The 14,854-nt window shown below is 30.6% G+C and overlaps 1 protein-coding gene across 1 annotated transcript in view; it reads left to right on the top strand.

The window, feature by feature from the left end:
- LOC126771921 (lachesin-like) overlaps positions 1 to 14,561 on the top strand; it is a 30,045-nt gene extending 15,484 nt beyond the window's left edge. The window contains exons 7-9 of the mRNA XM_050492096.1: positions 345 to 464; positions 11,643 to 11,813; positions 14,169 to 14,561. Of these exons, the coding sequence (XP_050348053.1) occupies positions 345 to 464; positions 11,643 to 11,813; positions 14,169 to 14,542 (665 nt within the window). The 3' untranslated portion in view covers positions 14,543 to 14,561. The remainder of the gene's footprint in view (positions 1 to 344; positions 465 to 11,642; positions 11,814 to 14,168) is intronic.
- Positions 14,562 to 14,854: the final 293 nt, after the last annotated feature.

The raw sequence follows: 14,854 nt of genomic DNA, 5'->3' as shown, positions 1-14,854 counted from the left end.
CATTTCGTGTGCTGAAATGGTTGTATAATTGTTGTTTATCTCGACAAGTTTCAGAGGATTCTTGTTATTAATGGTGTTATTTAATGTCAGCCTGGTGTACCTTTTAATTATTTTTCGCCACTGGACTCTTTCAGAGTTTTCGTCACCTTTAATATCAGTCAAGTAACTTATATATTTCTTAATAATTATTATAGAAAACGTAGATAAGTGTTATTAATTATTTGAATTTTAAAATAATTTAAGTAATTACTATTGATGATTGTAAAATTTCAAGATTGAAATTGAGTGAAACATTCGTCGCAACATTTAATTGAAACTATTTTGTATTAATTTGTTTTGTGTAGTTTATCCGGAAATTCAAGTTCCCAACCAACTGGTGGGTGCTCCTCTAGGAACTGACGTCACACTCGAGTGCTACGTTGAATCATCGCCAAAGTCCATCAACTATTGGGTTAGAGATTCGAGTAAGTATAAAAACTATTTACATTATGTAGAATATTTTAAAATTCAATGCTGAGCAGTGAAAATATATTGTTCATTAAAAACAATTAAACGTACAATAGTTGAAAATTTCGAGTTTAATTAGCAATGCACAAAATAGGTATTTGTAAACTTGAGCGGTGACAAAATAATTTATGTACTATTTATTTAAGTAACAAAAATGTAATGTAATATATTTATAAGTTAATTAATTTCAAATATTTCATCGTATGAATACAACGGTTCAAACATATTATAAAATTAAAGTATATTATTCTCTTAATACAATAAAAATGCTTTTAATAATAAAGTAGAATTAGAATTATTTTATATATATGTATTTTATCTCGTCAATCAATCTAAAACTTCATTACTTCCTTTTAGGATAGAAATATATATCAATCCGAACAGAACTTACTCTTTTTTGACAATCAAGTTAAATAGATAATTAAATACAATTGAATTATTATGCGCCACTTGGAAACTAAGACGTATGTCCCTTGTGTCTGTAGTTAGAATACCTCACTCACCCTTCCAACTGGAACACAATAATATGTACTAAGTATTTCTGTTAGGCGGCAGAATATGTAATGCGTGAGGGATATTAGTTTCTAATCATCAGATATATACATGTAGTTCCTTTCCCCGTTATTAAAACTCAGCTTTGATATTCCGACGTACTAATAAAAAAATACTTAAGCTTCTATTAAGGCTAAATTTACACTTTATTAACTTTACTATCTGACTCAAGTTTATTACGAAATAAGTGATAAGCCATTTTCGGTCACGAATCTTCTAAGAAGCTCATCCACTACCGTTAAGTTAGGAGTATATTCCCCCGGGACCCTCTCGCTTGGTTACCATGACAACAGGCCCATTACCACCATCCTAGGTAACATTTTTATGAGATTAATTAAGGTTACTAAGTGCTAAAGTAACATTAAAATGGGAAATTCTAGTAAGTAACACATTAAAAAAACATTATTTTTCATATTTTATTAAGGAGTGAAAAAATAATAATTAAATACTATTCAAAATATTACCAAATGATCAACATTCTTGTAGTGTAGTATGACTATGTATTGATTCTTGCCGTATTAACTTTATAATGATTAAAAAAATCGCATTAAAAAAAAAGTTAATGTCGTAATATTAACCAAAATCATAAGGCTTACTAAACTTAAAAAAAAAACAATTACAAAAACCGTGTCTAATTAACTCGTAATAAAAGATCAAGAATCGAGACAAAGAATGCTTAAAATCGGTGCAGTTTTTTGGCAAGAATAAAACGGTAGGCGGAATGCTTGCAAGTAATGAGATATTAAGATTGAATTTACGAGTACGTTCGGGTTTAATTCTTAAGAAAAGTGACCCATTGTGGTAAAATAAGACAATGCTCGTTAGTTCCACTTGAGTGGACACGGCGTTTACGACTTACCAACAATGCTTTTGTAATTTATATCTCGAGAATGTACTCTATAAAACCGCCTATTATGAAATCCCGCCAATAAAATTGAAATTATTTCAAAAATATGTAATTATTTATTTGTTTAAATCGAACGCATTTTTTAAAAGAAGATATTATACTGCGGGCTAAGGCAAGCGGCGTTGCTTATAATTTTTAAGTAAAGTAAGTTTAGACTTTAAGAATTAGTTGTAAATAAGTAACAGCTTGTAAATATCCCATTACTGGGTTAAGGCCTCCTTTCTGTGTGAACAGATGGTTAGGAGCGTATTTCACCACCCTGCTTTAATGCGGATAGATGGATATACACGTGGCCAAATTTTTATGTGATACATGTAGACTAAAACGCTGAGCACGAGATAAACACAAATTAGACATAAAATTCAGTAGCGCTTACCTAGGTTATCGGTTACGATTAACACGTTCTTACCACTGTGCTATATTAGCTCTTCTAATTCCAATAGTAAGTTATAATTACCAAGAGCGAATGTAGTGTGCGTCACTCGAATAATCTACTATTCAAACACATCAAGTCCGTTAAATGACACAGTCGGAGAGCAAGCAAGTTTAGTTGGCAGATCAAACATTCAGCTTAAGAACTTGAGTCAGGCTTTTGATTTGCGAAGTTTCCGCCTAAGTAACCGGACCGACCAACACGCTATCGCGACTCTATCGGGAACGTTTATATAGTTTACTGTTTGTTCCCGTCACTCGTTTGCGTTAAAAGCATTTGTAAGCTAGTTTAAAACAAGGTTTGGTTAATTATTTTAACGATCTACTGAGCTTATAGGGCTTTAAGCTTGTTGACTTCATGGCTCAGTTCTTATAAGCCTTAGATCTTGAGGTCGCGTATTCAAACTCCAGGACAGCTCAATAAAAAATAAATTTGGTTTAATTTGTTAAAAAATACTGAGTAACATTCTGTAGTTTGGAGTTTTGCACTGTACTTAACTTCTCTTATATTGTCTAATATCCATTCCATTGAATTATGACAGGATATAGAAAGCGTCTGTGTACAAACACACTAGTGTACTGTGCTATCCTGTCCAAATGGCTAGTCTCTGTTAAGAATGGACTCAGAGGATAAAACCGTTCAGGAGATAAATGACAAAATATAAAAAATCGTAAAAAATCTTGAGATAAGCCTATTTTTTAACATAATTTTAGTCGATACATAAATATATAAACAATTCTTATGTTTTTAACAAATTGTTTATCCGCCGATTTTATATTGATCAATTGATGATTGATTGATTAAGTTTATTGTAAGAAATTTAAAGCTATTACTACAAAACTTTATTATAATATCAATAAAAAGTGTTATTTGAGCGTGAAATCAATGTCGAGTTCTTGTAAACAAAATGTTTTAATTTTAACGTTATTCAACATACAATGAAATGTTTGATAATTATGATATTTTCATGATTATTATAGTGTTAACTTTACATGCTTTTGTTTAAATACATTAAATTAAAATTAAACGACAAGAATAATAAGACGTAGATTACAATACTTCAAAACGCGTTACATCTTCTCGTATAAGTTTTATGTACATATAAACAACAATAACAATTCACCAGTTATTCACATTACTTCCAAAGAGTGTTTAAACAAAATTTTATAAGCGTTATTAATTTGTTGGTTTATAATATTAAAGTATGTTACTTTGTTCAGTTTTTTAAGAATATTTTTTGTAGTTTTATATTTTTACTTGTTTTCGTTAATATTTTAATTATATTTATTAAGAAAATTAGGCTGATATTGTATTGTTTTATGGACTTGAAGGTATGTTTTAATTCTTATCTGGCATCTAGGTGCATTGAAAAGCTATTTCTCTTTAATATTATTACTCACAATAATTATAATTTAAAATATATATTACTATGTACTTAAATATTTATTATCAAAATGTTAGAGGATTGCGCACTAAAACTTTACAGTTCTATTTTAATTTGTTAAATTCCAATTATGACGTAATTTGTCTAAGCGAGACCTGGTTACTTCCTAATATCTTTGATGAAGAACTCTTCGATTCACGCTATAACGTATACCGGAATGATCGTGACTATGCACTTCTAGGGGTAAGTAAGGGTGGTGGTACACTTATAGCAGTACGTCGTGGCATCTATGTCGACATGCAACACTCTAGGACACCAATGTCTCTTCCAGGTGCTGATATAACTTTTGTTAATATAGTGGTCGGACAGGGTTTAAGTAAACAAAAACTACGACTTTTCTGTTGTTATTTCCCTCAAAATCAACACCAGAGCGATTCTGAAGCCACATTTTTTGAGTTCTTATCAGATTTAAATTTGAATAACCCTTTTGATAAATATATTGTTGTAGGAGATTTCAACATGGGAGATATTGTGTGGTCACATAACTCTGAAAATACGCTAGCTATCCAAAACCCATCCGAAAATAATTTAATTATGCAACTATTTGCTTTTATGTGCTTCTCTGGCTGGTGTCAGTATAATGGGATTTTTAATGGTAATAATAGACTATTGGATCTCGTTCTGTCTAACTGTAGTTGTTCGGTCGATAGAACAACACCATTATCTTTGCCTGAAGACGTTCATCATCCGTCTCTCTCTGTGTTGACGGATATTATGTTGAATGATTCAAATTTACGTTATGCTCCTCGAATTGTTCGTCGCTTTCATGTTGCTGACTACAACGCAATTAACAATGAGCTAAATAATATTGATTGGGTGGAACAATTCGAAACATGTGATATAATTAACGCAGTAGATAAGTTTTATTTAATAGTTAATAATATTGTGGATCGCTTTGTACCAGCTAAAACAGTATACGATATCAATAAATATCCTGTATGGTTTAGCAAGTTTTTAATGAAATTGATTAAAAAGAAATTACAAGTGCATAAACGATGGAAAATTTATGGTCATAATAGTGACTATGACAAATTTGCTGACCTTCGACACAGAACTAAATTGATGGAAAGAGAGTGTTATAATGTCTTTATTGCTAGGGCTGAAGATAATATTCATCACAGTTCTCGGAAATTCTGGTCATTTATAAAATCAAAGAAAGGTAGTAATAATATACCTGACACCATGTTTCATGACAATACGGTTGGCTCCGACGGCCCATCGATCTCTAATCTATTTAGTAACTACTTTAAATCAGTTTTTGAAGTAGAAGTGAATCAACCCGAGGTTGATTATTTAAACAAGCATAGTAGTCAGTCCTTAATTAGTACTATTAATGTATCATGCCGTACCATTGAAAGATATCTCTCAAAACTTGACTCGTCTAAAGGCAGTGGCCCAGATGGATTACATCCTATGTTTTTAAAACGATGCAGTAAATCTTTATCAATCCCTTTACTCTTTAACAAATCCATATATTCAGGCATACTACCACCTGTTTGGAAAAAATCGCTTGTTGTTCCCATTTTTAAAAATGGAGATAAGCATATTGTCAAAAATTATCGTGGAATATCAATGTTATCTATCATACCTAAATTATTTGAGAAGATTATTTACGATACTTTGTTTCCTTTAATAAAACCTCTGCTCATTACCCAACAACATGGATTCGTAAATAAAAGATCAGTTGAGTCTAATCTTGTTGAGTTTCTCGATGTTGTTCTTTCAGCCATGGAGAGAGGACGTCAGGTTGACACTGTGTATACCGATTACTCAAAAGCATTTGATAAAATTCCACATACGCTATTAATTAAAAAACTTGCATATACTGGTATACACGGCGATTTGCTAAGATGGATAACGTCGTATCTCCGTGACAGAACTCAAGCAGTCGCTGTCAAGGGACACATTTCTAGTTTTGTCCCCATAACATCTGGGGTTCCTCAGGGCTCTCACCTCGGTCCCCTATTGTTTAACATTTTCATTAATGATATACTAAAAAATTTTCAAAATCCTGACATACTTCTATATGCCGATGATACAAAACTATTTAAAATCATAAAAAGAAGTGATGACTGCTCAAACTTGCAATATGATTTGGATATTTTAGTGCAATATTGTTCATCTAATGGCCTACATCTTAACTTTGAAAAATGCAATGTAATAACATTTTCTAGAAAAAAAAAACCAATTTTATTTGATTACACAATTTCCAATCATTTAATTAAGAGGGTAACCGAGGTTAGGGACCTAGGAGTGCTTCTAGATTCTAATTTATTATTTGACAGGCATGTGAATAAAATTATCGCAAAAGCTTACAGTATGATGGGTTTCATATTTCGCCAGGGAAGAGACTTTAAGCATATCAATACATATAATGTGTTGTATAACTCGTATGTAAGATCTAATTTGGAATTCGCTTCAACGGTTTGGAATCCACAATACTCTAAGTATGTTATGGCTATCGAAAATGTTCAGAATAAATTTATTAGAAGATTAACGCGTAAATTTGGGTCCAATGCTATTAATAAGCTTAATATTTTGTCGCTTGAGAAACGCAGGGAATGCAATCAGGTTTTTCTTTACAAAATTGTAAATAATTTTGTCGCTTCAATGTACTTAGTCAACAACATTTATATCAAGTGCTCACATTCCATTGCCCGTTCAAAACATACCTTTTATGTCCCAATGTGTAGAACGAACTATGCTAAAAATCGCTTTTTAGTAAGAGCATGTGACAATCATAATAAACGCTACACTAGTATAGATATATTTAACGAAAATTTATTTAAGTTCAAAGAAGCTCTAAAAAACTGTATTTGTCAGTAATATACTTATCGTTTTTTTTTTTTTTTTCTGTTTTAAATTATTTTTAATACTTTATTCATATATCTTAATAAATTGTTAAATAACTTGTTATCGTTAGGTTCACTCCATGTTTGTTTGTATAAGTGGAAACTTTGTTGGCTTAAGTGAAATTTATTTTGTTACTAAATTTTATGTATTATATTATGCTGTATGTTTCCCAAATAAATAAAATAAATAAATATACATATATTTTGTAATGCTAAGACTATGGAGTGTTTTCAGTTAAGCATTACAAAAAAAAGTTTATTCATTTATTAATAAACGTTTTCACTCCGACTTTGTTATTGAGTTAAGTACGATTGAAGTTTATGTACATCAAAACATTACTTTTTATAATAAACAAATAATATATAAAGAATCTAAGATATTTTAAGATCATTTTGTCACGTTAAATTTATACGATTTACTTTAGTAGCACTGTCACGAGAACATAAGCTCATATACCGGGACATATAAAATCAAATATCTTCGAATAACATTGAAAAATGGAAAATTTACTACTGAGGAATCATAATAAAACCGGTCGTGATATCCAGTGAAATATCCATTAGCACCTATTCGAGCGTAAAATAAACCAGCTAAACTTATGTTATAAAATAATACATTTTCCTTTCGTTCCCTGGTCTTGTAGCAACGAATATGTCAAAAAAATAACGTAACGTACCCGTCCTACATCACATCATTACGTATTCACGATAGCAACGCCGACGATTGTATATTGCATTTGGTAAAGAAAAATATATGTATAGAAAAGTATTAAATTTTCGTGGTCAATGACTTATTGTTATAATAACGCCAATGACAAATACGCTTATATAATAAATAGCGTAGAAAGTGCTCAATTCACTTACTGAGGAAAGCAGCTGTAATGAGCTAGTGGGCTCCGAGTACTACTTCGCATTTCTTCCCCCTATAGCCGTCGGCGGTTTTCGAAAGTTCTCAACAGTTGTCGCCTGAAATTTACGGGTTAATTTTCAATGTAGACCTCGCTTAGAGCGCGTAGTGTTTTTAAGTTTTTATGATGTATTACTGTTATCATCGTCTTTAGCGTTTTTGAGGACATTTTAAACTTTTCTATGAATAAAAATGAGGATACTTTAATTTTAAATGTTAAAATGTCGAATTGATGTCTCCAGGGATGAATTTTTCGGTCGAGTGCAACGCGTTATTTTAAAAGCGAACAATTAGTTATGACTGGATTGGGAATAAATTTGTTTGGTGGGTTTTTTTTCTAAAAAACCATAACTATGAAACTTTTTTTCTACACTTATAATAGTACTATTCAAGTCAAGAATGATTTTATATACGTGTGTGTATATATATTTTTTAACAGAACATAATGGTAATTATTGTATTGGTTTCATTAGTAAATCAAAACAGATACAAATATAAATATATAATATGTATATCATTTAAAAAAAAAAGTAGGCAATATAATTATTGAGCAAGTAATTATGGACACATTAGCCTAGTAGACAGACATGGAGAGCTAAATTTTAGACTCAGCATTGAGATTCTCGTGAAATATTCAAACAACATACGGTGATACGCTGGTTTGATAAATCGTTGAATGTAATGCCGGGCCGGTTGGCGTGGTTGGTAGATACTTGCCTTTCACGTCTAAGGTTGTGGGTTCGATTCCCAACCAGAACAGACATTTGTGTGCATGACTATGTCTGTTTGTCTTCAGTCTGGGTTTAAAGTTTAATTGTCTATATAATTATATATTTACAAAAGAAAAGTGGTATATGTAGTATGTCAGTTGTCTGGTTTCCACATTACAAGCTCTGCTTAGTTTGGGATCAGATTGCTGTGTGTGAATAATGTCCCAGGATACTATTATTAATATGACAGTCAACATCACGTAACACTTTGTGATATTTCACGATCGTATATAGACAATGTTGCGATAGTTCTGACATTCGCTTTATTTGTAACAGGTAGGCGGGCAAATGGGCGACCTGATGATAAGTGATCTACAACCTCCCATACACATTGGCATCATAAGAAATATTAAGCACTTCTTACATCGCCAATGCGCCACTAACCATAGGTTGGTTGGGCAGTATATTGTGTGAGGAGTGGGCGGTAGCTACCCGTATCTTGCACAAAGCCCTACCTAAACTACATTAATTATATCTGTAATTACATTTCCATTACGGCTTGACGACACACTGTCAAAACTTTACTTGTTCCATTTCCTACGAATATTATTACGTGAGACGGTCTATAGTACCGCGAAACATTGCTCGTTACATACGTAACAGCCTCAATGTCCGGTACTTACCTCACCCATAATATTTATTCGCTGCCTGATGTTGTTCTCACTTATTTTGTGTTTTGTTAAATTTATAAATGGAAGTATGTTTTTCGTGTTGAATTCATGCATTTTTTTATTACAACTTAAAAAGTAAATGCAGTCATAATAATCGCAAGAAATATTAAAATAATAAATAAGTAAATATAATAAATATGGTAAAACATATTACTTATCCTTTCATTTAAAAATAAAATGTTGGATCTTCATAACTTAAACAACTTAAATACAGGAACAGATTTTAATAGCTTAGTAAAATTAAAAAAAAAAAACATTCGTATAGTTTTAGTGATTTTGTTGCGTTAATTTTATTAGTCCAGTTTTAGATTAAGAATATTTACCTATGTAATTCATTTTAATTTATAACAACTAGTGTGAAATGTACTTAAGACCTAGCCATCATTGTGATTACGTTAACGGGATAAATCCAGTTTCAACCAGACCCACACAAACTAACTTCTGTTAATTATTAAAACACATTAAAGCGTTACCGAGTTTCGATGGTAATGTTACAGCGATATAATACTAGGACGTCGATCAAAGCCTTTGTTGACTCATAGCTCGTGTAATGACTGGCGCTTTTACTCGACTCCGAAAACCAAGCACAGGGCGAGCTATACGGGGTTGTCATTTTCGTTTGTCATCAATCTATGTTAGGGCCGCTGACATGTAAGTGTTAATTAAGCCCTCACTCGAGCGTAATTAAGAGTGTTACAATGTTATTTCAAACATTAATTGAGATGAAATTTCTTGTTATAATGAAACGGGTGTGAGGGTTTGTTAAGTAATTTTGTTCGGAGGCCATCTTTTGCCGCACGTCGTAAAGCCGAACACTGGGAGTAAACAAGCTGAAGTTTCGATCGAAATTAAGATAAGACAAGACATTCCTGTCCTTATCGGTTCCTTTAAAGTTCCTTTTCAGATAAGTTTTCTATTCGGTTATCATTAAATTATGTAAATTTTGTTATTTACAATTATTGAGATAAGTGAAAATAATAATAAGATACTATGAGAAAACAATATATATAAGTTAGCAGAAAGCAAGGTAATTAATCAGTAATAATATTCATTACATTTAAAAAATATATTTTTATATGTAATCGTATAGTAATTAAATCATTAATTGAATTTAAAATCAATGCTATTAATTTATTATTGTATTATTTTTATTATTGGTCTTAGTCTTTGCTTACTGCCTCGTTGGTCTAGTGTGTTGATATAAGACCGCAGACCCGGAGGTTCTGGGTTCAATTTCCAATTCGGGCCACTAAAAAGTTATTGGGTTTTTTCGTCAGAAAATTCTCAAAAGCAGCTTAGACTATGGAATCTTATGAAAGATATCGAGATGAGATCATAGACAAGTTTAGTACTTTTAGTGATTTGACATACCCATTCCTAACATGTCTGTTGATATGATACAATAACCGTTGAAATAATACATAATTAAAAGCGGACATTGCGAAAACGGCATTGCTTTGAGGAGACGTTACCCTTTTAACTGACAGTCCTTCTGTCTATACAAATGAACTAGAAGTGTCTGTGTCATTTCAAAATTACTATCTCTTTTTAAGTTAACATTGACATTAATTTGCAATTTATCAAAACAGAAACAACCATTTATATTAGGCTATCACTGTTTCCTAATCATTGAAATATTTTATATATAATTCAAATAGGCGTTATATAAATTATAATATCACATTTAAATGGATTATCGTCACCAACTCAATTCCACGTTGGCGATACCGCGGGCTGTGCTAATTATAAATAAAAACCACAACCACTCTGTGGAACCAGCTTTTACCAGCGACGACGAACCGATATGACATGGAAACCTTCAAGAAAAACAACCTACTTATTCCTTAAAGTCCGGCAATGCATTTGCAAGTCCTCCGGTATTCCTGGTGTTAATGGACAGTGGTAGTCACTTTCCATCAGGTTAGACCCGCCCATTTTCCCACCTCTTACATAAAAAATAATAATTCAATACATAAGCCCTGCGTAGTAGATACTAATTCTAATAAGTCGTAGTAAGCAACAAGCCAACGTACTTTCGTTTCACAATTTTAAGATAAAATAAACTTTGTCAGTTTAACATTGTATATTTTATTTGTTATTTTAACAAAATGCAGCTTTTAACAATAAGTTTAATAAAAACACGGTTTTTACATTGCTCAGCGACTTGTGTGAAGACGGCAGCTTTATCGTTTGTGGACAACAGGCGAGGCTTACGTCTACCTGAGTTGGTACAAGCTATTGTTTAAGCGTTAGGAAATTGTAACAATTTGTAGCTTTATGAGATATTTCCTTTATAACTTAAAATGTTATTAAGATGTTTTAATTATGTCACATACAATGTTTAAAGCAAAACAGACATTATTTTTTTTTAATGATAAATATTATTTTATGAGTACAACTTAATAAATACGATTTGATATTTTCATAGAATTAAGCTAGGATTAAATAGTAAGAAAACGTTTTTAAAATTGACAAATTAAACTGTGCATGTATTTAAAACAAATGTTTATATTTTTTATAAAATAAAAAGTTTTTATATTCCGTTATGCTATCTGTGGTTGTATTGTAATTAAATGACAACAGATATATTGTTTCCCAGGTGAAATGGTGATTTCGTCGAGCAAATACGAAGTAATTAATACAATGGTCAGCTCGTTCGAAAGTCGTATGGCGTTGACGGTGCGCAAGCTGGCGCCCGCTGACGTTGGGGGATACAGATGCGTTGCAAAAAACTCGCTCGGTGAAGTTGACAGCGTTATTAGACTTTACGGTTTGTTAATATGTATATTATAATATTTTGTAAATGGAACACTTTCGTATCTATGTGATGGTGTTTTGATTTTCTATTCCAGATTTAAAAACATCTTGTTCTTTTTTTTAATTTATTGAGCTAAGAAAACTGATAGCAATCTTATAAAGAAAATCACGATTAATGTTACCATACTATTGATATAATGTTACCATAAATGTTATGATTAATATGGGACTTTATTATTTTAGTTTATATTTTCAAAACTGATATAGGTTTTATAGATTATGTATGTTGTTTGTAACATATTTTTTAGATATTAGAACTTATTTTGACAAGGTATTTGCCTTCCCGAACCATATAAAAAAGAGGCCAATGCCGTACGCAAATACTACAAAAATATAACAAACATACAAAAACATTTCATGAAAAATTTGTGTTTTCGTAATATGTTCAGAAAGCCGTGAAAGGGAGATTCCTATCTAAGAAGATAGGTTAATCGCATTAACCATTTATGTTTTTGTTTTGGAAATGGAAAAAAATAATCAGTAACTAAATTTTTTAGATATTTGAGAAAAATCTATGTTTAACTAACCAAAAACGTTCTGGTCAAAATAGTTACCATATTAATTTCTAGCATTTTCGACTAAAATAAATCTTTATATTTTGCAATTTGGATCATCAGATTCTTACACTAACTATAGTGTAAGTATACAAAATATTTCAATAAGAAGATGTGCGTTATGAGGTAAGACGTAAGAGCATAGTACTAACAGGGGGAAGAATGTTTGGACGCTGATATTATGCAAATATTTAATAAAGTATTTATTTATTTATTTAACACTTTTTGCACAACATATACATAAAATGAGAGAATTAGGAAACAATCAACGAAAAAGAAAATAAAAAAAATGGTGCGCAAAGGCGGTCTTATCGCTTATACCGATCTCTAACAAACAACCTTTGGTGAAAGAATTTTGTAAGAGAACAGGTAAGTGCATTTACATATAAATACTAAATATTTAATAAACTACACATATCTACATCCCACTAACCACATATAATAATACATACATACATACACATATACATACATACAAATATATATATAATTATTATATAGAATATACATATTATAAATAATTATAGAGTATAAAATTATATATAGATAAATTATAAACCACATACTATTTCATACATACATACATACCTTACTTGGAAATGGACAAATAATAGTATCATAATTAAAATAAAAAACTGAGGTAACTCCTTGAATTATCTGTGCGAAGTCGGACTGGAAAGCTTCTTATTATATAAAGGTGGTATGAAACTTATATCATTCGATAAATATGTCAATTTTCTTAAAGAATATATAATATAGCATTATATAGAATAATATAGAATTATACCTATGTATTATAATGAAAGAATTGAATGCCTTGGCGCTCTTTTTACGCGATGAATTTTAACAGGAAGTAAAAAATTAAATGAACAAATTTACTTGGTTTATTTATAAATAAAAATAATAAATCACATGGTTATCTAATTTAATGCTTATTTACATTTGCAGGGAATTAGTATACTCAAAGCTGAACACTAATGGATATACCTACAAGTGACCTAAATGTGCAACAGAGCATATACAAGCTTAGCTTAAGATGTACTAGCGATCAAATACATGAATTTCCATTGCAACTATTTATGCAAATTCGATATTTATATAATGACTACTTACCGCCCGCGGTTTCGCCCGCGTGTTACTTAGTTGCAGGCTCAGTTGTTATTAGATAGGTATATCGTAAATGCCAAATCATTTCTACAGTTTGCAAACTGCAACTGCAAAAAAATAATAATAAAAGCAAGCAAACATACACAGAGTTATCTCATCTATACACTTCATACATCATATCGCCAATTTATTCTCACCGCAATTCCTTTAACTTAACAAGAAATTTTATCTCTAAGACTCGTGGTCCAAATTAAAAAAAATACTACATTCATTTTTTAAATTATTATTTTTTTTTTTGTTTGGGGTTTCTACGACCAAAAATAAAATTGAACTAAATTTTCTGATTATTTTTCAATTTATTTTATCATAAAAGTTACATTTTAATTAAAGCTTAATATAATACATTATATAGAAAACTTAACTGTGGACTTTTTTAACAGTTTATTTAAGCCAATAGCCAATAAGCCGTACCTACGGCCTGTATCAACAACTTAATCTTGTATAATATTTGCATTTTTCTATATAAAAATATTTTTGTATTAATGATTGAACTTTTAACTTAATTGAATAAAAATTTCAATCGCGAATTAATGGCAACCCTTTATTTAGTTTTTGTTACAAATTAATTTAGTTATTATATTTAACAGAAATCCCAGGCCCATCCGATGAAGTGGCAATTGCGTCAACCAGAAAAGAAGATTATAAGTACTCAACGCCCATCGAAGGTCCCGACAACCAATTCGGATCAGCCGAAAATTCCGATGATGAAGACGAAAGGGAAACAATCACAGATGTATTAAGAGCCCCAAGCAATTCCCTTGACAATGTTATAAAGAACAAAACATTATCTAACACGGCAAATTCAATTAATAAACAAAATATAAGTAATAAAATACGTAAAATAATAAATAAGCTAGAAACCGAAGCAATAGATATCGTCGTTTCCAATAACAGTTTTCTCAATTCTAGATCAAACGTTAAAATTATCATCGTATTTTATAGTTTAATTTTATTATCTTAATTAAAACGAATATAAATAATTTAACCAAATATTATGTAACCTGCTTAAAACAATTGATATTTACATATAATTTCAGCAAAGTGCATTATTATATAATATTCAAATAGCAATTATAATATTGTTATATTGTTGTAATTTATATGAATAATCCTTATAAATATACTGATATGATTAAAATATATTTTAATTCAAGTAAAATATATTAAGAGCTTAATTTGATTACATATAACTTGTAAAACAAAATTGTAACAAGGCATATCATATAATGGATGACTAGCGCTATGACTTGCAGATATATTTTTTTGGTTATAC

Source organism: Nymphalis io, chromosome 1, assembly GCF_905147045.1.
Source record: "Nymphalis io chromosome 1, ilAglIoxx1.1, whole genome shotgun sequence".
NCBI lineage: Eukaryota > Metazoa > Arthropoda > Insecta > Lepidoptera > Nymphalidae > Nymphalis > Nymphalis io.
The sequence above is the reverse complement of the archived record's forward strand: the minus strand, read 5'-3'. Positions and strand labels throughout refer to the sequence as shown.